Below are 25,138 nucleotides of genomic sequence, written 5' to 3'. Positions count from 1 at the left end.
GTCAGAAACTTGTATCTTCCAGCCTCCAGATTAGGATCACTGGTGAGCCTTCCAATTCTGGATTGTAGTTCATTCCAGGTATAGTCAAGTTGAGAACCAGGTATAGCCACTACACCTACTAAGCCTTCTTGCTGGCTTGTCCACATTGTTTTTGTTCCTGTTTATAGATTGAAAAACACAAACAAAAACAAAGCAAGCAAGCAAACGACCATCCTCTCCAGTGAGAGCTTGATTCAGGCTCTGTACCACTGAGCGACTGAGTGGTGGGTGGGTGGCCGTCACACTCGGATCATCCAAAGACGAGTGCTGAGCCCAAGAGCACGTGTGCGGTGCTGTGAGTTCCTTCCTTCTTTCAGTGCTCACTTGAGAGTGTTTCCCTGACAATGGCGGTTAGTCTGTGAGACGGAGGGGTCCTCTCAGTGTCTGATGCCTCTGCTTGTCAATCAACAAACAGCTTGGCTCTGAGCAGCAGTTGTGTGCTAGGCCTGGCACCACTGTACTGTGGGGTTAAATAATGTCTGTTTTGGCCTGGAGTTCAGATGCAAGTTAGCACTGAAAGTAAGTGGTAGACAGCTAAGCCCTGAGCAGTTCCCAGAGAACCGGGGTGGGGTCCAAGTTCTCAGGAAAACCTAGAGGGAGGCTGCAGTCTGTGCACTGGAAAGAGCAGGGGCTGGGAACAGGGGAGAGGACACTCCTAGGGGCCCAGGCTGGGCAGAGGCCTGCCAGTGGGGGACTCTGTGTGGGATGAGATGGGAAATGAGAAGCTTCACACAGACCCAGTGGCTGCTCACTGAGACCTGGGCTTGCGGTCAGTAAGGCTCCTCTTTCTGCAGAGGGCGGCAGTACTGTGTTCTCACCCTCCCTGCTGCTGCTAGCTGTATGATCTCTCGTGTGGATCTGTCTCTCCTTCAGGACACCCTAAAACACTAGTTACAAGGCTAGTTTTCCCCTTTAAGGCTTGCTGTACTTGACATTCGGGAGAGCTGTTCTTTGTTGTCTATATGGAGGAATAGCTGGATATACATTTTATTTTAAGGCATGCAGCCTTTTCCCCATCCGTATATGTGACGCACAGTCAGACTTGCTCTATAATCAGATGATGGGTTGATGGGTTTTCCCGTGTAGTTTTTAAAAAAAGTGTCATGAATGGTTCCAGTTATTTAGGGTGCCTGCTAAACTTCAGATTGCATTTTTTATAATCCATAAATAATTTAACCGATAGCTTTTTTAGTTATCTCTTCATGAATGTGAATGCTTTCTGCCGCTTGCTCTCAGGCGTCATAGTGTTGCTAGGAGTCATATTGTTTCTGATTCCCTGTGCAGTGCCTGTTAGCGTCTGGTCATTCACACATGTGCACAGTTCTAGACGCGCGAGCGTGTGTGTGTGTGTGTGTGTGTGTGTATGTATGTATGTGTGTGTGTTGCTGGATGGCAGGCTTGTTCACACATTCATCAAGGCCTTCCTGTGCCTGACCCCATTTGGAGTGATGAAGCTGGTCTTAGAGGTCCTGCCCTCCAAAGTTTATGTGCCCACGGTGAGAACTGTATGTGTAAGACCACGATCTAGAGTCAGGCAGTAGCTGGCAGGTGATGCTGTAACAGGTGGATGCTGTGGGAACACACGGGGAGGTGCAGGAGCACTCCCCCCCCAGATAGGTCAGGCTGCAGAGAAAACGCCCGCCGTCTTTTGAAGAGCATCTCAGGGACTTGATTTCCACATGAGGCGGGCTGACTACTGTCAGGAAAGCGAAGGTGTAAACAGGCTTTCCAGAAAAGTGGGGCATGGGCCAGGGTCCATTTTCTGATTGGGGTGGCCGCTCCCAGGCTCAAGGTAGTTTTTGGACACTAAAAGTTTTTGGTTAAAGTGTATATGTTTGTGAGTGCTGTCTGCTAATGCTGCTGCTTCACTCCTGTCCTCCTGCAGCTGGGCAGTGAAGAGAAAGTTCTAGAAAACTGTCTGAGCCTGGGTGGCCACCGTGCCCCTGTGGTCACCGTGGACTGGAGCACCGCCATGGACTGTGGGACGTGCCTCACGGCCTCCATGGATGGCAAGATCAAGCTGACTACCCTCCTAGCCCATAAGCTCTGAGGTCGGGCCCAGCTGACACGCGGGAAGCAGAACTGTGTCTGGCAGAAGAGAGATGCGACGGGGGACAGGACAGAGCTCTGGTTCTGCACTGCCAGGGTGGTGGATCTTCAGGAAAGCCCCCGAGGGGGCTCAGTCATCCTGACGAAGCCCCTGGAGCAGGAGATGTGGAGCAGGCTGCGTGTACTCCCTGAAGACTAGAACGTGGCTATTGCAGAGCGTGCTCCAGAGCACAGGACAGATGCTAAGGAAGGAGCCACAGTGGCCGGTGCACCCTCTTCAGTCCAAGAGGCATTGACTGTATTTTGTACATAATTGCTTATTTTTCTTATTTAAGGGGAAAAAAAAATCAGAGCAAGGTAATGCTCTTACAGTCACTTGGTGTCTCTTTCTGGACTATGTGAGTCGCCTGGCCCTGGTGATAGTCACAGCTCCCTGCCTTGGTTATTGGATGTCAGCTCTCACTAGCCTCAGCTGCCATGTGTTTCTGGCAGAACCGGGTTATAGTTGAGATGTAGACCACAGTGCCCTCTTCTGGCCTCAAGCCGAGATCTGAGTGTCTTCTGCAGAACCTGAAAGCTAGGTAAGGCACTGGCTAAGAGGCTTCTCAGGACAGCAGGCCTGAGATCTGGGCCCACCTCCAGCTCCTGCACCTTGGGGTCTTGTGGTCCCAGAACTCTCATTTGGTGGCTCCCTCCTCCTTCCATCGTGAAGTCTCTTAGCTTGAATAGTATCAGCTGCCTTCACCTCTGCCTGGCTCAGCTGCTTCAGCTACGCCTGTGCTCTGGTCTCTTACTTGGAAGGACCACGAGTCCCATCCCTTGTCAGTCCTACATCCTACTGCCGAGACCAGCCTCATGAAAGAACCGTTTATAGGGTCAGTGGGCCTGGGCCCGAGCCTCCCACATTTGGCATAGGCGACCTTGTTACCTGCCTAGGGCACGCCACTTCCATGAATAGTGACTGCTTGCATTAGTCAGTTGATGGCTTCTTTGGGCTCCAGGCGAGTTGAGTTGAGGGCTGCGGGGCTGGTAACTCTCAGGTGCCTACATAGAGAAAAGCAGGAGTGTTGAGGCCTGGGCTCCCTTCTGGGATGGAAGGAAAAGTGGAAAGCGATATATAGGAAAACCCTATAGATCATAGTTACTATTTATTATTGGTGTGCCTGTGTGTGTTGGGTGGGTGGTGGGGTGGGGTGGGATATGCCACAGCAAAGATCACAAGACAACTTGGTGTAGACTTAGTTCTTTCTGTTCATCTTTATGTGTATTTGGGGGATCAAACTCAGGTGGGCAGGCTGCATGGCAAGTGGCTTTCCCCGCTGCGCCACCTCTTGCTCATGTGTTTTTACCCAGGTCCACACTGACATGAAGGGGTCAGTCCATTCTCTGCCGTTTCTCCACTCCCACTGAAATGGCCTCATCGTCTGCCTCACCCAGCTTTGTGGGCCTGGGTTCTGCCTGAGTCAGGAGCCCGTGGTTTTTTAATTTCCTCTGGGTTTCCTGTCTTATGGCGTGCTCTTTCTTCCAGCGTGTTCCCCACAACTTGCTGAACCAGTGGTTTTAAGGCTCAGAGACAGAAGGAACATTCCAGAGCCTGTTCCTCCCCAACCCCTCCCAGGAAGAATGCATCCTTCAAAGCGCCTCTTTGGAACCCCTGAGGGCCTTAGTAGGGCTCGGTCCTTTGCTGTCTTTGAGTGAAGGTGTCATGGGGCACAACCGAGAAGGCAGGTCACACTGCAAACCTTGAGTCACTCTTCTGGGGGCTGAGAACCTCGCCTGGCAGGTGCAAATCTGCATTTCCCTCCCTGTGCCCGGGGGCCCTGTCTCTGCTCAGCCCCAAACCCATGCCCAGTAGCTCAGTGTGGGGTCTGGAAGTACAGTCATGATTACAGTGCGTGCTGACTAAATGAAGCTGACGGACACTTGTTACTATAGCCAATAAATTTATCTGCCAATTTAAAAGTAATAAAACCCATGTGGACTCCAGCACAGGCAAGTCTCCTAGCTTGGTCTCTCCATCCTGCTGGAGTCTTTGCCGACAACAGGCTCAGTATGCAGCCACACAGGTCTTTAGCCTTATTTGCTGGGTGGCCATGGAGAAGTTTTAAGAGATGTGCAGGGTCGGGAGAGTTATTAAGAATCAAAGGAATCCAAGAATGGAAGGATGCCCTCTCACCCAGCGTTAGGCTTGCTTGGCTCACATCAGATGAGGTTGAGGGCCCTATTTACAGTCAATGAATGCTACTTTCTTGACAGCTAGGGGCTGACCTCCCAGAAAGGTGGCAGCCTGGCCTGGTTCAAGAGCAGCTAAAAGGACTCTAGGGGTCATCTGTGGGATTGGAAGCCATTGGTTTATCCCATTAAGAGTTGGGGCCTTTACTTTCCTGGTCCAGGCTATCAGTTTAGGATTGAGGATTCGCATTAGGGAACGGCTATGGAGAAACCGTGCTCAATAGGGGAGCTGTGGGTGCCCCAGTCCAGAGTGCGGTGTTGACCTGCTGTTGTAAATCGAACTTGGTCACTCTTGATTTCTCCGTTTGGGGTCAGACAGAATCAGATCTGAGGTTCCCTTTGCTCCAGCGCGCCAGAGAAGACCCTCTCCTGTGAGGGCCTACTCCTGTGTTTTCAGTCGTCGTCTTCCGTGGCTTTTTTCCCAACCACCCAGGTTGCGTTGTCTTAGATCATGCATGCGTTTAGCTGAAAGATTCCGGACACCTGGGAGCTAGCTTGGTGGCGCCTCCTCCACTTCTGCAGAGGGAACCTTCCTTTGCTTCCCCTAGTTACTGACTCTGGCCGCTTTCTCAGAGCCAACAGCTGCGCCTCTGTCACAACAGCTGACAGAAACAGGAGCCTGCGGATGTGACCCGCGGTCTGCAGGGGGCACCCGGGGCCCTAGCGGCCAGCCAGCGCCCGGGTCGGGAGCGCGCGCGCTGGGAGCGCGCAGGAGCCGGAAGGGGCGGGCGGTGGGATGCGTGCGCGTCTCGCAGTTCTGAATCCCCGGAACCCACGGGAAGGATCGCAGTGCTGCCCTCCCCTCTTGCCCACGGTCCCATCCTGTCCCCAGGCCCCCGGCTCTGCGCCCTCTGCGGTAGGGAGGGAGTGGCGCGGCCTGCTCCACGCTAGTGCAGCGAGGTCCCGCGTGTGCCTTCTGGGTGAGGTTTTCCAGGGACCCAACGGGCCCGACCCGATCAGCGCTGAGCTCCAGAAACCTTGCGGCGGGCAGGACCTGGCTGCTGGCTCGATGGTTGATGTCCAGCTTTCTGCGACTTTGTGCACGCTAATTCTTAACCACGTCTGTTTCTCGGCTATAAAATGGACATGATACACATGTACTGCCGGGTCTGATTCATTTCTGTACACTGTCACTCACTGAATGGTATTCCTCTTAATCGACTTCTGTTCTGTGGCTGGACAGGTTAGGCTGATCATTCTAGTTTGTTTGTTTTAAATGAAGTTATAAACAGTCATTCTGGATGAGCCAAAATTGTCTAGTGGTGTATGTTGGGGGCAGGGGGAGCACTGGCCATTGAAATGTGTGAATTAGAAAGCCTGGGGGCTTTAGTAATAGATATGTTTTGTAAAATGTGGTATGGTGGGAAGTGCCTTAGCGGGCCCATGCAGAACCCCCTCCTTCCCCCCAGGTATCAGCCATACAACGGGTCTAGTATAAAACGAAGTTTATTTGGGGGCATGAGAAGGGTGGTTGAGAAGGGAGTAGAGGCAGAGAAAGGGACAGAAAGAGGGGACAGAGAGGGACAGAAAGAGAGAAAGGGAAGAGAGAAGAGGGAACACGTGGAGAGAGAAGTGGGGAGGGAGAAAGAGACGGGTGGGGGAGTGGGGGGGGGGGGGGTCAGAGAGCATGAGAGAGGCCAGATAGTCCTTTTATAGCAAGCCAGGCTTGTACCTGGCTGTTGCTAGGTAGTTGAGTGGAGCCTAGAAGGAATGTTAGCATGTTAACAGTAACCAAATCACAGTAGAGGTGAGAAGTTTGTGACATAGATGGAGATGGACGATTGGACCAGAATCCTCTTTCTTCCTTCCTTTGGGCTGCAGAAATGACAGGAAAGCATTTCTTGTTGCTGCAACTGCCTGTGTAGGGCACAGAGCAGGGGAGGGGCTCCAGAAACCTGTCTGCAGGCCCCATGTATCTGCTGCTAGTCCTCCATGTGACACAGTGTACATGGCTTGGCCTTCTGGGCTCTGCTCACCTCTGGGTCGCCTTAGGCCTGCCTTACACTGACTAGTAATTACTGCTGGTAAGTTGGAAGAGCGTTGACTTACTAGAATCTACTGACTTGGTTCCTCCTTGTAGGCATTGAAGATTGGCACCCACTGGGGTCAGATGAGCCTGGTGTGACAAGAGAGTGTGAGTTTTGGTCCTGCTCTAGAGAATCAAGTCACTGAGTGTGGCATACTAGCCATGGAAACCCTAAAATCCAAGACCAAAACGAGGGTCCTCCCCTCTTGGATGACAGCCCCTGTGAATGAGAGAAAGGTTGTATCAGTGAAGACAGCCACAAGGAAGCAGACAGCCGCCTGGGCCCGGAGAGTGGGGGCAGCAACAAGGTAGCTTTGCTGGCCTGTCAGAGTGGGTGAGGCAATGAGGTGGGTCCTTCCAGCAGAGCCCAGAGCTCTCAGCTTGCCCCTCACAGAGAAGCACCACCACGTGAGTGTGTGCTGGTGAGCTCTGTGCTGGTGAGCGAGGTCCTGCCGTCTAGCTGTTGGTGCAGGCAGTGAGCTCCGCCTACAAACCATGCCCGCAGGAACCAGTTGTTCAAAGTGCTTACCTCTTCTTCATTGGTGACAAAAGCAAGATCAATGGATCTGAAGTCTAGTCACCTGAGTGGTGCTGCCTTTCCTGTACACAGGGCTTTTCAGACAGTTAGTCAAAAAATCCCAAGTTGCAGATGTGACTCGGGTGAGTGCTGGTAGTCAGGGCGGGGAGAGCTTATCAAGTAGGAGGGAGGGTGCTGCCATTCTCTCAGAAATGGCAGGAGGCTTTCAGGGCCACACTTGCTGGCTCTTTCCTGTTCTCTACGTAGTTGTCATAGCCCCAGTCACATTCACGTACAAACTGGGCTCTGGCCTAATGGCCTGTATTGGCTATGTCCTCTGTTTGCTTTTGAGACAGTGTCTTTCTCTCTAGCCTAGGCTAGCCTGGAACTTACTATTTAGGTCAGACTGGCCTAGAACTCACAGAGTTCCACCTGCCTCTGCCTCCCCAGTGCTGGGATTACTCAGCCGTCCACTGTGTGTTTCAAGGAGTAACAGTGGGAAGCTAGCCACCATCCCCACTCCCAGTTCCTTGTGAGGGAGTCCACGGAGGGAGGGTAGCCCTGTGCCCTGCCCCTGGACCACTAGGCTGAGGAAACTCTACAGCTCAGGGAATCAGTAACTCCCCCACCCCCTGGGAGTGCTTCCATTTCCTTCCTCGTTGTGAGTCCCTCTGCCCTCAGCTGTGGCTTTGCGTCTCTGTTTCAGAGCCCCAGCCACGGAGACCGTGTACTGCATGAATGAAGCTGAAATGGTAGACGTGGCACTGGGGATCCTGATTGAGGTAACATCTGTCCTGTCTCTTCTGTCTGTCTGTCTCCTATGCCTGGTGATTCCTCATGGGTAGGAACTAGCACAGGTCCCCTGCTCCTGGTAAGAGAGATACACTCAAGCTGCCTCAGGTCCCACATCTTCCTTTTGCTTCCTCTTCTCAGCCAGGTTTCCCTCAGCCACTGCGTGTGATGTGTGTCACGTGGGGTGAGCCTTTGAGACTAGCTGCACGGTTGGGATGTGGGTGTGAGGGGGAGCAGGCACTGTGGGGGAACCGTGCTGACGTGTATGTGAGGGGCACAGTGTTCACTTGAGTTCTTGGGAAGGCTACCAGTTGGGTAAGAAGACTCCTTTCCAGTGTGCCTGTCCTTAGCAGAAGGCTGTGGATGTTCCTGGCTTCCTGAAGGCGTGAGAGCGGCTCTCCCATGTCATTGCACGGCTCTTGTGTTTTCCGTGTGCTTTAAAGCAGTGTATTGTCTTCCCAGTGCTCATGGCCACCCAAACTGCACTGATCTGGGATACCGCTATCCCCAGGAAATCAAGGCTCTGTGGCCTGGGCTCTTGGTGTTCTCGTGCCTCACCTTCCAGCCACGTTTTTTTTGTTGTTGTTGTTGTTTTTAGTTCGATCCTTTCTCCTTCTACTCCACTGTTCCTCATATGTAGATCCCTGCATCTGTCCCTAGCAGGTCCCGATCCTGAGGTGTGGGGTGGAGAAAGCATGGGTGCCCATGGGGTGGATGGGAGCATGTCCCAACTGGGTCATGTGCTGCACTGGCTTTTCTGTTGGCTCAGGGTACATCCATAGCACTGTCAAACTAGTGCCTTGGAGAAAGGAGCCACTCGTGCGGAGACTGCTGTTTCTTCTGCTCTGCAGGGCCGCAAACAGGAAAAGCCCTGGGAACAGCCGTCTCTGGAAGCCACTGATAAGCTGCAGCTCTCCCCTCCCTGTTCCTCGTCCCCCGGGAGCAGCAGTGAGGAAGATGACAGCAGACTCAGCTCGCCTGCTCCAGGCCTCAGCCCTCCCCGGGGACCAGAAGCTTCGGACTCTCCCTGTAGCAGAAGCCCAGAGGAGGAGAAGGAGGAGGAAGACGCGTTGAAATACGTCAGGGAGATATTTTTCAGTTAGTATGAATTGTTCACTGCTTCGGCTGAGAGCTGCGGGCGCTGTCCACCCCTGCTGGCCCCTGCCACCTACGAAAACCAGGCTTTGTTCCCAACTCCCAGTCCCAGGAGGCTGTCAGTTTGGGTGGGACTTTTTCTGTAGCAGGATGCAGAAATGCATCCTGTTACAGACTTTCCCTGCTCCACCCTCGGGCCCTGAGGGTTGGCAATCCCAGCCCCGAGTTTCATTCACAGTGAAAGTGAGGTCTTGGGCTTACTTGCCAGACGCAAAGGAAAATAGAGGTGCTGAGAACATGGGTATTCTAGACGGGCAGCCAGATCTCGACTTAAAGAGGCCTATGAACAGTCTCCTTCACGACGCAGTCCAGCAGTAAGCTTCTACCCTCCCAACCAAACAGGCTGGCAACTGCCCACAGCTCCCTGCCAGTCTAGGAGCAGGAGGCTCTATGAGGCTGGTGAGCCACACAGGCCCTGTCTACCACCAGTCACCTCTCTTCCTCCTGGGGCCTCCACCTTGACCCCTGTAAGGGAGAGTGGGACACAGCACGCTGAGGACAAAAGATCACACCAGAGTCCAGGTTTCTTTATATGCACTTTGGCTTTTGATGAGCACAGAATGAAGAACTCATTGCCACGTAGGTTTTCTGATACACAGACACTGAACAAAATATATACTGATGCCGCGATGCATAATAAAGACCATGCCTTCTGCCTTTCCAGTTCTGGGTAAGGTGAGGGGACACGGTGTGTGTTTGTGACAATTATTCAATCCTGTTCACCTGGGTCACAAGACTGGTTTAACAGCTGATTTCTGTTTGCTGTCAGGTCCAGGGACCCATTCAGGGGACCCTGAAAAGCCAGGGAGGCTTCTCTTTGTGCTGACAGGACTCGGTGTTAAAGCAGTTCTTGTTTTTTTGTGTGTTTTTCCCCCTAACTGTCCCATTTGTTGCCATAATCGTCACAGAGTTCTAGTTTGACACTTTGCCAAGATAGCTTGGAAGTTTGGCCTCTGACAGACTCCCACCTGCCTGGGAATCCCTGTGCTAATGAGCTACATGGTACCCTAAGAAACTGCAGGTACCCCAGCCCTCCAAGCCGCCTCTGGGTTCCTTGACACCACAGCCCGTCTGCACAGTGGGTGGTTCCCTCTGCTGTGCTAGAGATCAACATTAGCTATGACACAGGGTGGTTGAGAAAATCCACTCAGCCACAGGTTCTCCAGCACCTTCTTGGAGCACAGTTGGAACCGAACCCCTGCAATCCCATAATAAGCCTTTGTAAGACCGGACTAACAGTTCTCCCACTGGTTCTTGTCCTCCTTATCCCGTGGCGGGAACCTAACCATGGCCACAAGCAAGAAGATGAGTAACAGCTGGGCTAGGCATAGAGCTGGCAAGGCAGGCCCCAGGAAGGAGAGCCTGAGCCACTTCCACACGAAGGAAAGGAAGAGGCTTAGTCCTCCAGCCAACAGAACTGAGGATGCCGCCAGGAAGCACACTGCCAGCCGCCACTCTCCCTCATCTCTGTTGTACTGGGCAAGGAGGAGAGGCAGAGGGACGAACACTGTGAGGACCAGGGCTCCATACACACCGAGCCTGGCCAGGGCTAGGCCAACCTGAGGAACGCCCAGCACCTCCAGCTCGGGAAAGTTGTAACATGCTAGGGAGCCCATGTCCTCCTTCCACAGACAGAAGTTGTAGAAGCCGATTCTCAGGCTAGGTAGGTCAGCGAGGTTGCCAGCCTGCCAGAGGAGAGCGTAGAACATCAGGCACAGCGCCGCGGTCAAGAGGATCATGATGCCCACGAAGGGCAGGTGGTTGTTCCGCCACAGCCTGGAGAAAGCCATATCTTCTGCTGTTGCAGGGAGACCTGGAAAAGGTCACAGCAGTGAGTATCCAGCCCTTTCCTTGTGTTTACAAGTTCCCATTCTTTCTGTCCTCATGTAGAGAGGAGGTCCCAAGTCACAGCCAGGTCCCAGTCCCAGTGGTCCACTGCTTTGAGGTTAGAAGGAACTGGGCAGCTGTGGAAACCTGAAGTATCCTGAGCCGCAGCCCTCAGGTAAAGGGCTTTCCCGCAGCATGGATATCACAGGCTGTTGGTGGCTCTCTGAGTGTGTCTCAGGTCCTCACAGAGGTGGGTTTGCAGGAGGGTGAAGGGCAAGCCTCATGGTTAGTTGGGACGGCAGCTTGAGGTAGATGTTCAAGGCTTGACTGAGCCTAAGCTCAGTTGCTGCTGACAACCACTTAGATGACTGCAGAACTACCCAGCTAGGCTACATGACAGTCAACCCAGTGTCTGCAGGCTGGGTGTGCATGGTCAGCAAAGCTCTATGGCTTGGTTGGTTGGATGTGAGCCTGAGTGGAGGATCAGTGGCCTGTGCCTCCTTCCCTATTTAGGGAACTGAACCTCTCCTTGGATGAAATCACACTATTGCATGTTGTTGCTTTTAAAACATGTCTGTCCCCTCCCCCCATAACAACAGTAATCTATTCGTCTAGGAAATTCTGGAAACTTTTTAAAAGAAAAAAATTAAAATAACCCTTTATCCTACCACCATAGTAAAACCACTGTTCATATTTCACAGGCACTTCCCCTATGTGATTATATGTCTTTAAAGCACAGTGTTTTTCACTGTTGTGGGAATTTTTTCATAGCTGTTGAGATATATTTTCAAACATGATTAATGGCTACATAATATCTAATCCATAGGCTGACTATGTATTGCCAGATGGACCTACAGATGCCAAGCCCTCTCTTTAAGTGTATATCAAAGAGCCTATTTTACCACACTCTCATTACTTAGAAAAATCTTTTCATTACATTTTTATTCAGAAGGACTTTTCCCAGTTGCCTCAAAAATAGTAGTGTGCACACTGCCCTTTTCTATGTGTGTTTCCCACTAAGGAATAAGAAAAGACAAACAGCAGGAGTGACTAGGAATGCAGAGCTGGGAACCTTGTGAGACCCAAGCACCAAGGCCCACATACCAAGTCCCAGGGGCCTAATCCACAGAGCTAGGTGCGGCCCAGCATTGGTGGCTCCGGAGAAGGACCCACAGACCCTGTGGATCTCAGGGGACTCCTTGGGGAAATGGCTCCTCTCACACGGTGCAGTGCAGTCTCTGTGTATCACGTTTGTTTTACAGGAACCAAAAGGAATTAAGAGCGAAAGAATGTTTGCCAGCCTTAAAGGGGTAGGGTAGGGGGAGATGGAGGAGGGGCTTCCCTTTCAAGTATGCCACAAGGGATTCATTGGTTGGCTTTAGCAGCCACCTGGCAGTAGACAGGTAAGGTTAGAACATTGAGGTCAGAATCTACATTGTCTCTACCCAGCATCGAGCAGTTCCTGGTTCTCATTGTGGCTTCCCTCCAGTGGAGCCCAGAGGCCTTGTTTGAATGTACTAGGGATTCTTGAAGCAGCAATGCTTGTTCCAGAGGGATTTGCCAAGACTAAAAGGCAGCTTTTGTCTGTATGCTAGGTTTGAAGGATGAAATAATTAATCCATGCAGCCGTGGTATGAAAAAAATCCCAGCATATTTTAAATGTTTTTGGTCATTTGGAAATTTTTTTGCCAAGTCTATATGTGTATTTTTAGAGGGGTTAGATATTTCAGGATATGGGGTGCGTTTCTGGGTGGGGAACTCCTGTTCACCCAGTGGTGCTGTAGGAAATAACCGGTGCACAGTCTGCATTCCCAAGAAACAACCAGGATGCGACCTGGGAGCCTCCTGTTTGGATCGTGTGTTTAGGCTAAACAGTACCACCCTTGAAGCTTGGTCAGGCAGTGAACTTGGCTTCTCAGAGGAGGCCAGGGCCACCTCAGCACAGCTCCTGCCAGGACCCCTTGTTTGTGGCTTCATTTTTTTTTCCCAACTGATTTTTTAGAGGTTTTGGTAGGTTATTTTGTTTTGCCCTGTTCTGAAATAAGAGTCTCTCTATGTAGCCCAAGTTGTCCTCAAACCTTAAGATCCTCTTTCCCCATCTTCTGAAATGCTGATTACGGGCATGTACCGCCACGCCTGACTTCCCAAAAGTTTGCCGTGGAGAGCAGAGCAATGGAAAACAGGAGGGGAAGGAACCCAGGCCCGGGCATGTGCGGAAGGCCTGCCCTGGCTTTGCTCTGCCTTGGGGGCAGGCAGAGTTCAGCCCTTGCTCCTGTGCCTGGCTCTCTAGCATCTGGTCTGTCCTAGAACTTGAGTTTTACTGGGACTCAGGTCTCTTTGTCCTCTGCCCTTACTTTCTTGTGGTCAAGCTTTTCTGCCCAGGCTGTGCCCACGCTCAGCCTCTCTCCAGCTGCCTCAGGCAGGCCAGAAGTTGGAACAGATACAGGGCTGCAGTGTTCCTGAGGGACAGTCTTCATCTGTTTCATCCTCAGAAGGATGAACACTTTTTGGAATGAATGAATGCAGATGCTGGTAACCTTAGGCATACACCGTGAGAGGCAGCGCATTCTCAGGGGCCCTGTCCATGGCTTGCATTTTACCCCCAGTGTTGGAGCATCCATTCGGCTTTATACTGGAAACCCAGAGTTCTGAGGCTGGTGGCTAGCCCTCCTTTCCCCACTTCCTTGTCACGGTGCCTATATACTTGGTTGAAAACCTGATGACACTCTCCTAGCTGTCCCGGAAAGTCTACCTCATCCTGGTTTTTCTAACAGCCCCAGCAATCACGTTGTCAGCACCAAGGACCCCAGTTTCCTGTAAGGATAAGCCCCAATACTTCCTTCAAAGAGCAAGAGGCTCTCGAGACTGCTGAGTCACCGTGGGCACTTTTAGATGAACTTCTTCTTCCTGTTTGTAAGAAAGCAATGTGTCCTGGTTTCAGAAAACTCTCCAAACATGTCAGGTGGAGAAAGATTAAAAAATCATCTGTAACTGCTGGTGACCAGTGAGCGCATCTCCTCGCATGCTCTGCAGTTAGGGTCGTGTCCATGCACGAGTGTATCTCCCATATGTCATTATAGCATGCATGTTTATGTCCTGGCAATTGCTTCCTGTCACCTTTAAGGGCTTCCTGGAGCTGTTAGGGCTAATAGGTTTCTATAAATGATTCTTTACATTTCATAGTCTTATGAATAATGCTATGTGAAATGCTTGTGAATACATTCATCTTTCTAGCAGCTTAACAATAACAAACAAACAAACAACCTTGTTTTATGTTGTGTGTGTGTGTGTGTGCCCATAGCACCGGTGTGGGGGCAGAGGGCCGCTGGCAGGAGTCTGTTCTCTCCTCCCACAGGGATGTGGGCTCAGAGAACAGGACTTCCAGACCTGGCGACTATCTCCATCATCTCGTTACTCACCCGAGCCATCACCAGGCTTGAGCTTAACTCGTAAATTCCACTTTAGCGATGAGGTCACTACACTGCCCAGGCTGGTCTTGAGCTCTGGTAAGTAAGCCTCCTGAATAACTGGGGTGTGGGTATGCGCTGCCTGCTGGCAAATGCCTATCTGACCCCGACCTCTCGAGTGTCAAGTGTCGCATGTTCTTGAATCACCTCATCTTGGATATTGATGAGCCGCTGCTATTCAACGCTCTCTTCAGAGACAGTAAGGTTCAGCCTTTTCAAGTGTTTACTGGCCGTTTGTCTCTCTTTGGTGGAGTCTCTTTGCTTTTGAAAAATGACGTTTTGAACACGCCCAAGGCCCTGGGTTTGCTCCCAATGCTACTGAAAAGGAATCATCTGGAGTTTTAGCTTCCCTGTCCTGTGAATGCTCTGGAGGGCAGAGGCCCCAGGCTCGTCCCTGGGCCACAGTAAAGGAGAGTCTCCCTGCTGCACCAGTCCCCAGCCTGAACTCTGAGCTGAGCTTCCAGTTCACGTGAGTTTGAGGGCCATGGCATGAACGACCCAAGGAATCGGTGATTGAAATCTGCTTGATTTCCTAGCTGTGGAAATAGGAAGGCCAGAGGTTGGGGTTTGCTTGCTTGCTGTTTACGCATTTCTAGAATTATCCTAGTGGAGAATGGGCTAGTGACCCAATGGGGCATGGCTACGAAATCATTTCACTCTGAATTATAGTTATGTTCTTGTCAGGATCATTTTAAAAGTGAACCCGAGAGAGACCTCAGATCCCTGACCACTGTTTTAACAGCCTTAAGGGTTGGTAACGCGGTGTCTCCAGCGGGAGAAGCTGCTTAATGAGGAGCACACACGAGAGGCGAGTGAGGCAGAGAACTTCCGCACAGCGCAGCCTTGTATCTGCAGCCCTGGCTCTAAGACGGCTACCTTCCCCGTGAGGAACACTGGACAAGCATGGAAAGGCAGGGAGGCTGTTGCTTTTGACACTTGCTCCGAGTTCAAGATTCTGAGTGAGACTGCAGACCGCTCACAGTACCTGATGCTCCCCGTCACAGGGAAGGCTCGTAGCACCAGCCTCCATACTTAGCTTATTAAACCTGACAGTTGTCTCCTTCAAGGCAAAACTGGTGATTATCTAAACAGCAAGGGCTCCCCTAAGCACACACTGATTTATAACTTCAGTCTGTCACTGTCCTCATCACGATTCAGCTAGCACGGTCGGTATTTGAGAATCCTTGAGTTCCCCTTTCTCTTCTTTGTCTTACATGGAAACAACCTGCAGTGTCTGGTAGTTTCACAGGTCCTTCCCCAGTGTTTTGTGGGATTCAGGTCTAGATTTCAGAGGGCGGGGCTAACTAGCTCCCTGAGACACACCAGCCTGTCACCTCTTGTGTTTCTAATGACGTTCCCATGAACTTTGTCTTCTCTACCTAGGCTAGCCCCACAGAACCACCCTATGCTTTGTTGTTGTTGTTGTTTCTATACTATGCAGAGAGGATTGAAGTTCCTCCACAGGAAGTCCCCACGGCTGGTGTTCCCTCTCCAGAAACACACCTAGATGGCTAACATTTGACTCCTTCTTTGGCAAGCCTCTGCCTGGCAGGTATTCGTGGGCCGAGAGCGAGCCCCCAAGTAAGGTGAAGATCCGCTGCTACTTGGGAGCTCTTGTCTCTTGGGTGACATTAAAAATGCTCCGGCCTTCTTTTTGTTTCTTTACCATAAGACCCCTCCAATTGTCACTACACACCCTGCCTTAGACTTCCAGTCCTCTTGCTGTCTCTTCCTCAGTCGCCACAGTGGCCTCCCTGGTATTTTCTGGAAACCTAAGACAAGCTGAAGACTCCTGCCATTGTTACCTCTCCACTCCCCTTTCAGGTCTCTGCTCAAATGACTGCCTGGGATTAGACTCACCTTCCTTGCTTAGCACTGGGGAAACTGCAATGCCCTCCTCTTCCGTGAGCCCTGCCTGGCATCTCATCCCTGCTCATCAGCACGTCTGACTGTCTGACAGAAGGCACTCCGCTTACCCCATCCTCCAGGCGGATGGACCTCCAGGGCAACAAAGGCTTTGTTGTTGAGTTTGCTTTGCTGTCCTTTGTTCTGTGTGTAGACAGACGAGGTCTGGCCACAGCCTTGGGTGTGTCAGTCTTTCTTTAGGAATGTCATCCACCTTATTTTTTGAGACAGGGCCCAGAGATCACCTATTAGGCGAGGCTGGCTGGCCAGTGAGCCCTAGGACTCCATCTGCCTCTGCCTCCCAAGTGCAGGGGTTACAAGCGCAGGCCAGCGTTCTCAGCTTTTTATGTGGATACTGAGTCTCAAACTCAGGTCCTTATACCTGCATGGCAAACACTTTCCCAACTATGTCAGCTCCTTACTTATGTTCAGTTTTCCGTCCCTCTCTCCCTCCCTCCCTACGTCCCCCCACCTCACTCTCTCTAACTCTCTCTGTGTATGTATGTATGTATGTATGTATGTATGTATGATCTATCTAAATTTTTTCTGTTCTGTCCTTAATACCCAAGGCTGCTCCTGGCATCTAGAATGCATTCAACAAACATTCCCTGGATGGCAGGCATGGTTGATTGGCTGTCAGTGGCAGCACACGTCACACATCACAGCACACACAACTTCTCATAAGTTCCTTCCTCTTTCTTTCTTTCTTTTTTTTTTCTCACTTGCTTCACTGTCCTCTGGTTCAGTTAAAAAAATTCCTCCCCTAACACCTGGGTTCAAGTCCCTCTCCTGTCACTACAGACTCTGGGTCTGCATGGGACTTTGGGAGCCAGAGTTGGTATTTCTGTGGTTGAACCAGTTCTGGGAACATGCTAAGTGCACGTGTGTCCTGTGATCATGAGGCTGAGGCAGGATTTATGGGGAGAAGAGTCAGGTGGAGGCTGAGGGTGGGGGTGTGAGCAGTGAGGGAAGGCAGAACAATAGGCTCTGACAGGCTGCAGGGAGAGCAAGGTTGCCCATGTCCTTGTCAGAGAGGCCGCTGCTCTCCTGTAACTGTGCTTAAGATTAGTGTCTGTGGCTTAGGTGTGGCTCTCAGGGAATAGACAGGAAGGAGAATGGGAAATGCGTCGTGCTTCCTTTGTCAGAAACATGAGCCCATGTCCTCGTTTCTCAAGACAGGGCTAGGGCAGTGCTGTGGCCTGGGTGTGGTTAGTAGTGTAGGTGGCCTCTATGGAATGCTGGAATGTTTGCGTTCATCATCAGTCTGCTGTGTAAATAAAAACAGCTTGGCCAGCAGAGATAGGATTGTACCAGGGCACTGTGACAGAAAGCCAGAAGCATGGTCCAGGCTAAGGCGTGGATAGCAAGAGTTGAAGTAACTGTTTAAATGGCTCCTTTAATATTAACTTTGTATTTGTTCCACTGTTTTGTTGCTTTTTGGCATTGGGTAACAGATAACCTAGCAAGGAACAAAGGTTACAGAAACTTTGAAGACAAAAAAAGCACCCTTAAAGATGAGTTCCACCTCTGTCTCTCAGTATTGGTAGGTCTCCCAGCATGCTTAGAGGCAGCTGACGCCTGGGCTGAGGACCAGGCTTCCCAGGACCTGGTTCTGCTCTTGAGCTCTGCCACTCTTCCCTGCAGTTTTGAGGAGGGAACTGTGCCATCCCCTTGCCAGGCTAGGATTTCATCTCCTGACCCCACTAATGAAGCATTTGGGAGATCCCTGAGCCAGGGGCCCTGGAGAATCAAAGACACAAGGAACAAACAACATTCCCCCGACCCCGACTTCCCCTGCAGATAAGCTTGTGCTCCACTTGGAAGACATACACGACATAGAGTTTTAAGGAGATAATTTTGAAAAGATTTGGGGAGGATCTAAACAAAGATAAGTGAAGGGGAGAGAAAGCAGCAGGAATAATGGTTGCATATTACAGGGCTGGGGACCAGCCATACACATACTGGAGATACTAGGTTTAAGACCTAGCTTCCACTAGCTAGCTGATGCTAAACTGGCTGGTTATTAACAAGCCAAAAAAAAAAAAAAAAAAAGAAAAGAAAAGCTCTGAACTATTTTAGGACATTATGCCATATGCCAAATTTCACATGGATTCAAGAATGAACCAATATAAAATAAGATCTAGAAAAAAATAAACTCTGATTTATGAATGAGAAAGTACGTTCTGAACTTAAAAGCACATCAAAACTACAAGGAAAACTACAGACTTAGCTATTTTTTTAAAAAATGGAAATTTCTGTGCACCAGTAAAAGCAATACAGAATTAAAAGTCAATGAGCATGGAGAATATCTGCAAAAAATGTGAGATGATAATACACACAATGTATGGAATGTTCATGCAAACATCAAGAAAAACACTGCGCTGTGTGAAACGGGATTTGGTAATACAAACAATTCACAGAAGAATGTAGCTAGCAAGAAAAAAAAGATTTGTGTTTTTGCAGTGCCTCCAAGGTATGCAGGGTAACCTTCTTCTCCCTAAAGACTGTAGCTAGCATCCTCGGTGACACTCCAAATGCCAAGACTGGCTTCCTAACATGGTGACTCTGACTCTAAGGTTTGTGTTTTTTGGCCAAATGACCCGCTTTTACCACCTTACCCCTAGGCAGTATCATAGAAAGGATGGAGTACTACAATGTCAGGCATAACAGAGGTCAGTTGTGTGTCAGAATGGAGAAGCAGCCAATTCAAAAGCACAGGGGTGGTCAAGGCATCGCTAGACAGGTGCACAGGAGAGGAGAGGCCACTGGTGGTCAAGGCATCCCTAGACAGATGCACAGGAGAGGAGAGGTGGAGAAAATCAGTCCTGTGGTGTTTCCCGGTGAAGGCCACATTAAAATGTTCCCAGAATTACGTGCTGTTGGTGAAAAGTGAGATTATAGAGCAAGCCACCATAGCCTTAGTAATTCGATAATGTGGGGACTAAAATAGCAGCTTAGAAAACGAGATGTGTGAGGCCTTGTTCCAGGCGCTGACTCTCAGACCTGTGATTAGGAAGACCCAGAGAGGAGGAAATACTGAAAACACACTTCAGCTGTCTCTGAAAGATTCCCCCCTCACCCCCTCCGTTTTTTTTTTCTCTCCTATCCAGCAACTTGATTTTACAGATTAAAGAAGTGTAATGGGAGTTATTAATCAGCCAGAAAAGATAAGAAAGGAAAGGAAAGGAAAGGAAAAGAAAAAAGAAAAGAAAAGAAAAGAAAAGAAAAGAAAAGAAAAGAAAAGAAAAGAAAAAAGAAAAAGAAAGACCTGTTTCAAGGGACAATCCCCCCCTCCATGAGTTTCCTTTGGGGGCTGATATCAGGTCTTAAAATCTTTTATGTCCTATAATTCTCTTTTGGACAAGAACACAGATCTTTTTTTTTGTGTCTTTCAAATCTTGGTATCAGTTTGGCTGTAGTGACATGTTTTTGTTTGTCTGCCTACTTCTGGAGAACAATGTGTCCCAAAGCCATAGGTATTTACTGGTACAAGCTTCCCGAAGACCAGGCTGCATGCAGCTACCTGTGTGTTTCTAACCATTTACAGATTTTCTGAGGCAGAGATACACACAGTGATGCTTCCGAGCATGGGGGCAGGACAGAGGTGAAAGGTTATATCACTCTCTGGGGAGAGAGGAGGCCACCGACACCAAGCAAAGCGCCCCTCTTGGTTTGTCGCTAGAATGTGGGGTCTGGGAGGTTAAACACCTCTTATCCCTTGTGGACTTGTGGGGGTGTACTTACAAAAACCAACGCTGGAGCCCAGGAACACTCATCAAAAGGTGACACAGGAAATCAGCGTCTGTCTGGGGAGTCGATCTTCTCCTGGGCTGCTTTCTAATGTCAGGCTCCAGAAACCAGGGCAGAGGAGAGAAGCTGCAAGCAGACAGCTCAGAGCTCCTGGGCTCTGCCTGCACTCGCAGGCAGTCGCGTTCAAGTAAACAGCTCTGAACTTTGGTACATTTGTGCTGACTGATGTCACTCTCAGCTGATTTCACTTTCGTTTTTTAACTTGCCTGTGTCTTATGACTTTTCAGAAATGAAGAGTGTAAACAACTTGTTGCTCACTGGAACACATGACCCACAACCGGCGCGCGCCCCCTGCCTGAGCCAGGTGAGGGTCCCGATTTTACTGTGCGAAAGTTGATACCAGCTTCCAGATCTCCAGGGCATTGCAACTCTTAGAGAAACACGACCCAGAATCTTTCTAGGGAGGGACCTTAGTTCACATGGCCAAGCTTCCAGCCAGTGTAGCTCCTGGAACCTGGGTCCCCTCTTCTCATCCCTTTGGAAGGCACCTATACCTTGGACGCTCCTTTCAAAAATCAGCGGATGATCTTGACTGTGTCTCTAGATTGAAAACTTTGCCGTTAGCAAAGTTACATCTAACAGTTATGGGGCGACAGAAACACTGTGTTCCCATTTCAAAGTAAAAGAGAAAGAAAGCTTTCAGTCTTGAGATCGCAGGGAGGGGACTCTTGTCTCCCTGGCTCACATGATCTCTGGAGCTTCAGAACTGGGTGAGATTGGGAAAGACAGTAGACACCTCCCAATAGCGCTAAACCCTTGGCGGCTTTCTCTACTTTCTACATGATATCCTGTACCTAACTGGGTCTTGGTTCATCCCAGGGGTTCCCTTTGCCGACATGCTAGGTTAGATTTCTTGTTTCTGGGTCCCAGGCTTTTCTCTTTTCTGCTGTATTCACTTTTGGTAGAATAAATTCCAGGTGATTTACGGAGAAATGAGGGACACCAAAGGTATTTTTTTTTTTTAAGTTTGTCAAACTGATATCTTTATTCTATTCTTAAACTTGTTCAAAGTTGGATAGAGTATAGTGTTTTTCTTTAAACTTAATTTTCCCATGCAATGTGGAGGCCGAGTTCCATGCTGTCTGCCTTTCCCGTTGCTAGGAAGTTCAGAGCCGGTCTCCTTCCCACTGTTGTCCTTTCAGCCTTTTGCCTTTAAAAGAAAGTGCCATTTTAATGAGGTCTTGCAAAGAAAAAAAATGAAATATCAACCATTTTGTCATTTTCAACTGGACGCCTAAGTCCTCCACTCCCACCCCACCCCCTAACCCCCTTTTAGACACCACTTTTGCCTCTGAACTTCCTCACACCCTACCAGACAAATTTACACAGGGAGAGAGTCTCCGAGCCCTTTGCTCTGATGTCTGACTTCCTGAGACCTACTATCTGCGCTGTTCCTGTGGAGCTGCACTTAGGGATGCTGGTGCCTCTTTTGAATGACGTGGCTCTTCTTAGAGTACTGCTGGTACTCTAGACAGTGGTCCGATCTCTTCAGCTTGATGATTTGCTCCCACTCGGATCTTCTACCTTATGAAGAAGCTGGGCAAAGGTGACTGGTTCCAGTATGTCTAGCCTGCAAGGTTGGGAAGAGCCTTTGTACTGTGGTTGGGCGGAGGAGCCAGCCAGTGACTCTAACCTCCTAGTTGTACCTGATTGGAGCACCTTGCCTCTGCAGCTTGGAGAAGGAATGAAGGGAGAGAGGGAGTCACAGTGGCATGCCTCCTTGCCATTATTATAAGGACTTAGTACCTTTACTTGAGTGTGTATATTTTCCTTTGCTTTGTTTGTTAAGTGTGTGAGTGCTCACACTGTGGTTGTCAGAGGACAACTTGCAGTTGTTTCTCTCTTTCTGCGTGGGTTCTGGGGATTCTCTTCAGATAACGAGGCCTGGAGCAGGGCTCCTTTACATCCTCAGCTGCTCACTGGTCCTGAAATATGGAGCAGAATCTTAGCAGGGCCGTTGTATTTGAAATGGATTCCAGAATGATGGTGCCTAGGCTTTGAAGTTGCCTTTTGTAAATAGTCAGTGGTTGTTCTCTGAGGTTTATGGGGTTGCTCTTCTAAAGGACTCTCAGAGCCTTTACATAACTCAGACATGCCTGGAAAACAGAGAAGTCTCATTTGGCTGAGTTGCTTAGGTAATGGCTCCTTCAGACAATTCCTAGATCAGATAAGGTTTTGGTATGTGGAAACTGACTAGCTAAAAGTGCCTTTTGTGTAACAATAAAGAGCCCTGCCCATCCCCCCTAAAAGAAAAGTTTGGAGTTTAGTCCTTGGCAATTAAAACAGCATATATCTGAGTGATGAATGAATGAAAAAAGAAATACAGAAAGAATTTTTATTTTTTCAATCCTGGAGTTAAATGGAAATGTACCATGCAGAACCCCTGGGACACATTATGAGTGATCCTAAGAGAGAAAAAAATTACAGCTCTAAGAACCTACACTAAAAAATCAGAAAGACCACAAATCAATGGCTTAATGCATCCCAAGAATTTGGAAAAACAAGAATAAACCAAACTCAAATCCAGTAGATAGGAAAAAAAATCAGAGCAGAAATGAAAGGAAAAGAATAATATGTAAAGCAGTAAATGTAATAAGTTATTTAATTGGACTTAAGGACAAAAACCATGTGATCATCTCAATAGGTCTTACTCATCTCTTTCCCACTGCCTTGTTATACCATTTGAAGTCTTTGCTGATTAATCTAGTTACTGTAAATTCCTGGAAGATCAGATGGAGGTCTTCAAGAGAAGGGAATGTTTGGGTTTAATCTTCAAGGAGAAGTAGAGGCTTTCCAGATGTACTGCTAGGTTTGCATAATAAAGATAAGACAGAATGGCCTATGGAAGAGCTGCATACTTAAACATTTTAAGTTAAAATTATAACGTGAAGAGCAGAGTGTGAAAATGGCCTACATATTTTTTTTTGTCCTCTACATGTTAGGTATTTATAGCAAATAAGATACTAGGGGAGGGGTTATTAGATGGCTCAGTGGGTGTAGGCACTTGGTGCCAAGCCTAAGCACATGAATTCCATCCCTACACCCACATGGTAGGAGGAGAACCGACTCCCACAAATTGTTCTCTGATCTCCACTTGTGTGCCATGGCATACGTGACCCACGGGAAGTAAATAATGCAATAAGAGATTTAGAACATGATGCCTGCAGCCATGGGTTGTCTGTGGGCTGTGCTGCTGCCGGGGGCCATATCGATTGATCAGAGTGCTCTGTGCAGCCATCTGAGGCCGTGGTGATATCTGGGTCTGCACTGCTCCTGAGGACCAGGTCTGGGTCCATGTTCCTATGGCAGCAGAGGTCTGTGTTGATGTCTGTGGTCTGTGCTGCTACTGGAGATGAGGTCCGTGGCACATGGGGACACCAGAGATTATGTGGATGTGTGTGTTCTGTGCTCCTACCGACTGTAATGGGCAAGAAAACGACTTTTTCCTTGGTGTTGATGACTGCTGACTCACAGAAAGAGAGACCTAGGAGGCTTCTGTGGCAACAGCTAACCCTGGCTGCCAATAGTAACAGCCTAGACAGAAAAGTACTGAAGAGAACTATTAAAACTTGTGATACAGATGCTAGAATGTAGCTTGCCACAGCTGATGGGTTCTGGTGTGGGTGTGGGTAGAGAAGGACTCAATTTTCTTTAAAGGGCTGGCCACTGGGAGTTTGATCATGTTCCAGTGAGTATATGGGCAACAAAAATTGGACTTGTTAGGTTTTATTGCTTTTGTTCTTTTCTCTTTCTTCTTCTTTTTGGGTGGTGGTGGTGGGAGGCCACAAGGGTGCCTGGGCAAACCTGGGAGTACTTGGGAGGGTGTGAGCTCGGGGTTCATGATGTAAAATTCCCAAATAATACAAATATTATGAAAAAATTGATACAGGGAGAGTAATTGTAAGGGCAAGGAAAACGGTAAAATAATTAAGAGAATATCTCTGCACTCCTCAGTCTTCTGAGGAGCCAGATTGTTACTTTGCTTATACTCACAAACATATTCAACTCTAGAGTTTCTAGTCTCAAACTTTTATACAATTGAAGTTTTATATAACAAATGTCATTTAACAATTTAGATTTCCACCAAGTTTAGGCTTTCCTTGATTTATGAGAATAAGGGTAAAGCTTTTACTTTACCCTGGTGTCAGTTACCAGGGTGAGAATTCCTAGTGAGAATCCTGAAGAGCTGAGAAGCTGGGCGCCTATGCTCACTCATTCCTTGAGCTTCTGTAGTCTTATTTGCATGATACTGAAGTGGGACCTAGGGCTTTCCCAACATTCGGCCTGTAGTTCTCTGTCATTGAACTCAATTTCCCTCCTCTTTGTTTAGCCTTTTGGTTAGAGACAAAACTTCATTAGCTTGCTGAGTCTGCCTTTGGACTCACATTGTAGTCCAGGCAAGCACTGAGCTTGTAATCTTCCTGAGTCAGGCTCCTATGCAGATGGGACTGTAGCTTGCACCCCAGGACTGAGTGCTCACCACCTAAGACAAATGTGCACGGTTTGTTCCTGAAATATCCGCTTGAAGTGTGCCTTCACTGGCTCTGGAAGAATCAGGACTTCTAATCGTTTACAACATTGTTTAATTATAAGCGGTAAATGACTTTGGAACCATAATATATTTCCATGTCATTTGGTTCCACCTTTTGTGGTCTATGCAAGTGGTGTCTTTTAATATGTGCTATTTTTATCACCCAGAGGTACACAATTAGTGTTGTACTATGTATTCCTAGTCAGGTAGTAGGATTTACTATCTTGTTTTTAAGTGTTGCCCAAGCTGGTCTTGAGTCCCTGATCCTTCTGGGATTGCTAGTATATGCCATCATGCCCAGCTATCGAGTGTGTTCAAAGGAACAATTATATGATGATCTTTTAGGGGGAGAAATCTTTTTTTTTTCTCCTGTGCTTTCTATTACACCAACTATATAAAAGAAATACAGGAAATGATGGTGGCTGCTGGCTCATCAAAGTGACTATTAAGTAAAATCATCACTAGTGCATGTCTTTCCTTTCTTCAAGTCTGCGTTTTGGGGCTTTATATGCATACATACTTTTAGAAGGAATCAAAAGTTTTGAGCTCTTTCCCATGTGGATACAAATTAAATATTTGTGTTTTAAACTTTTCTATATTTTCTCTGGAATTTTAAAATCTCTGAAAGATGTCTCCTCTAAGGAAGTTGGGATTTGTAAAACTCAGTAGTATAGTAGCCACCTATGCATGTGAAGGGGGAGGGGGAGGGTTGGGAGGGAGCTGCTGTTCTTTTTTTTTTTTTTTTTTTTTTTTTTGAGTTCTTGGAGGTACTGTCAGCCCAGTTAACT

General features: G+C 48.8%; 4 protein-coding genes and 1 long non-coding RNA gene across 10 annotated transcripts in view; 3 read left to right on the top strand and 2 right to left on the bottom strand.

Moving 5' to 3' along the window:
• The window catches only part of Wdr91 (WD repeat domain 91), a 30,297-nt gene extending 27,834 nt beyond the window's left edge, over positions 1-2,463 (top strand). For all 4 annotated transcript variants that reach the window (XM_021164893.2, XM_029478828.1, XM_029478829.1 and 1 more), the window contains one exon: positions 1,925-2,463. In XM_021164893.2, the coding sequence (XP_021020552.1) occupies positions 1,925-2,089 (165 nt within the window). In that variant the 3' untranslated portion in view covers positions 2,090-2,463. The remainder of the gene's footprint in view (positions 1-1,924) is intronic.
• A 2,582-nt stretch (positions 2,464-5,045) lies between these two features.
• Cyren (cell cycle regulator of NHEJ) lies at positions 5,046-9,494 on the top strand. Of its 3 annotated transcripts, none has more exons than XM_021164434.2 (4): positions 5,046-5,427; positions 6,401-6,654; positions 7,570-7,645; positions 8,507-9,494. In XM_021164434.2, exons 2-4 carry the CDS (start codon positions 6,509-6,511, stop codon positions 8,756-8,758), a joined length of 474 nt encoding a protein of 157 aa, XP_021020093.1. In that variant the 5' UTR covers positions 5,046-5,427; positions 6,401-6,508; the 3' UTR covers positions 8,759-9,494. The 3 variants fall into 3 exon arrangements, with proteins under 3 accessions (XP_021020093.1, XP_029334256.1, XP_029334257.1); XM_029478396.1 differs by having other exon boundaries at positions 5,046-5,503; XM_029478397.1 differs by lacking the exon at positions 5,046-5,427 and having other exon boundaries at positions 5,973-6,654.
• On the bottom strand, positions 9,317-20,006 carry Tmem140 (transmembrane protein 140). The gene is made up of 2 exons (XM_021164432.2): positions 19,754-20,006; positions 9,317-10,623 (listed from the first exon to the last, which is right to left on the bottom strand). Exon 2 carries the CDS (start codon positions 10,598-10,600, stop codon positions 10,043-10,045), a length of 558 nt encoding a protein of 185 aa, XP_021020091.1. The 5' UTR covers positions 10,601-10,623; positions 19,754-20,006; the 3' UTR covers positions 9,317-10,042.
• A 7-nt stretch (positions 20,007-20,013) lies between these two features.
• The window catches only part of LOC110295982, a 23,219-nt gene continuing 18,094 nt past the window's right edge, over positions 20,014-25,138 (top strand). Inside the window, exon 1 of the long non-coding RNA XR_002378145.2 lies at positions 20,014-20,123. This is a non-coding gene — a long non-coding RNA (uncharacterized LOC110295982). The remainder of the gene's footprint in view (positions 20,124-25,138) is intronic.
• The window catches only part of Agbl3 (ATP/GTP binding protein like 3), an 83,237-nt gene continuing 78,951 nt past the window's right edge, over positions 20,853-25,138 (bottom strand). Inside the window, exon 19 of the mRNA XM_029478388.1 lies at positions 20,853-20,969. Within this exon, the coding sequence (XP_029334248.1) occupies positions 20,861-20,969 (109 nt within the window). The 3' untranslated portion in view covers positions 20,853-20,860. The remainder of the gene's footprint in view (positions 20,970-25,138) is intronic.

The sequence above is a fragment of the Mus caroli genome, chromosome 6 (genome assembly GCF_900094665.2).
Source record: "Mus caroli chromosome 6, CAROLI_EIJ_v1.1, whole genome shotgun sequence".
Lineage (NCBI taxonomy): Eukaryota > Metazoa > Chordata > Mammalia > Rodentia > Muridae > Mus > Mus caroli.
The sequence above is the reverse complement of the archived record's forward strand: the minus strand, read 5'-3'. Positions and strand labels throughout refer to the sequence as shown.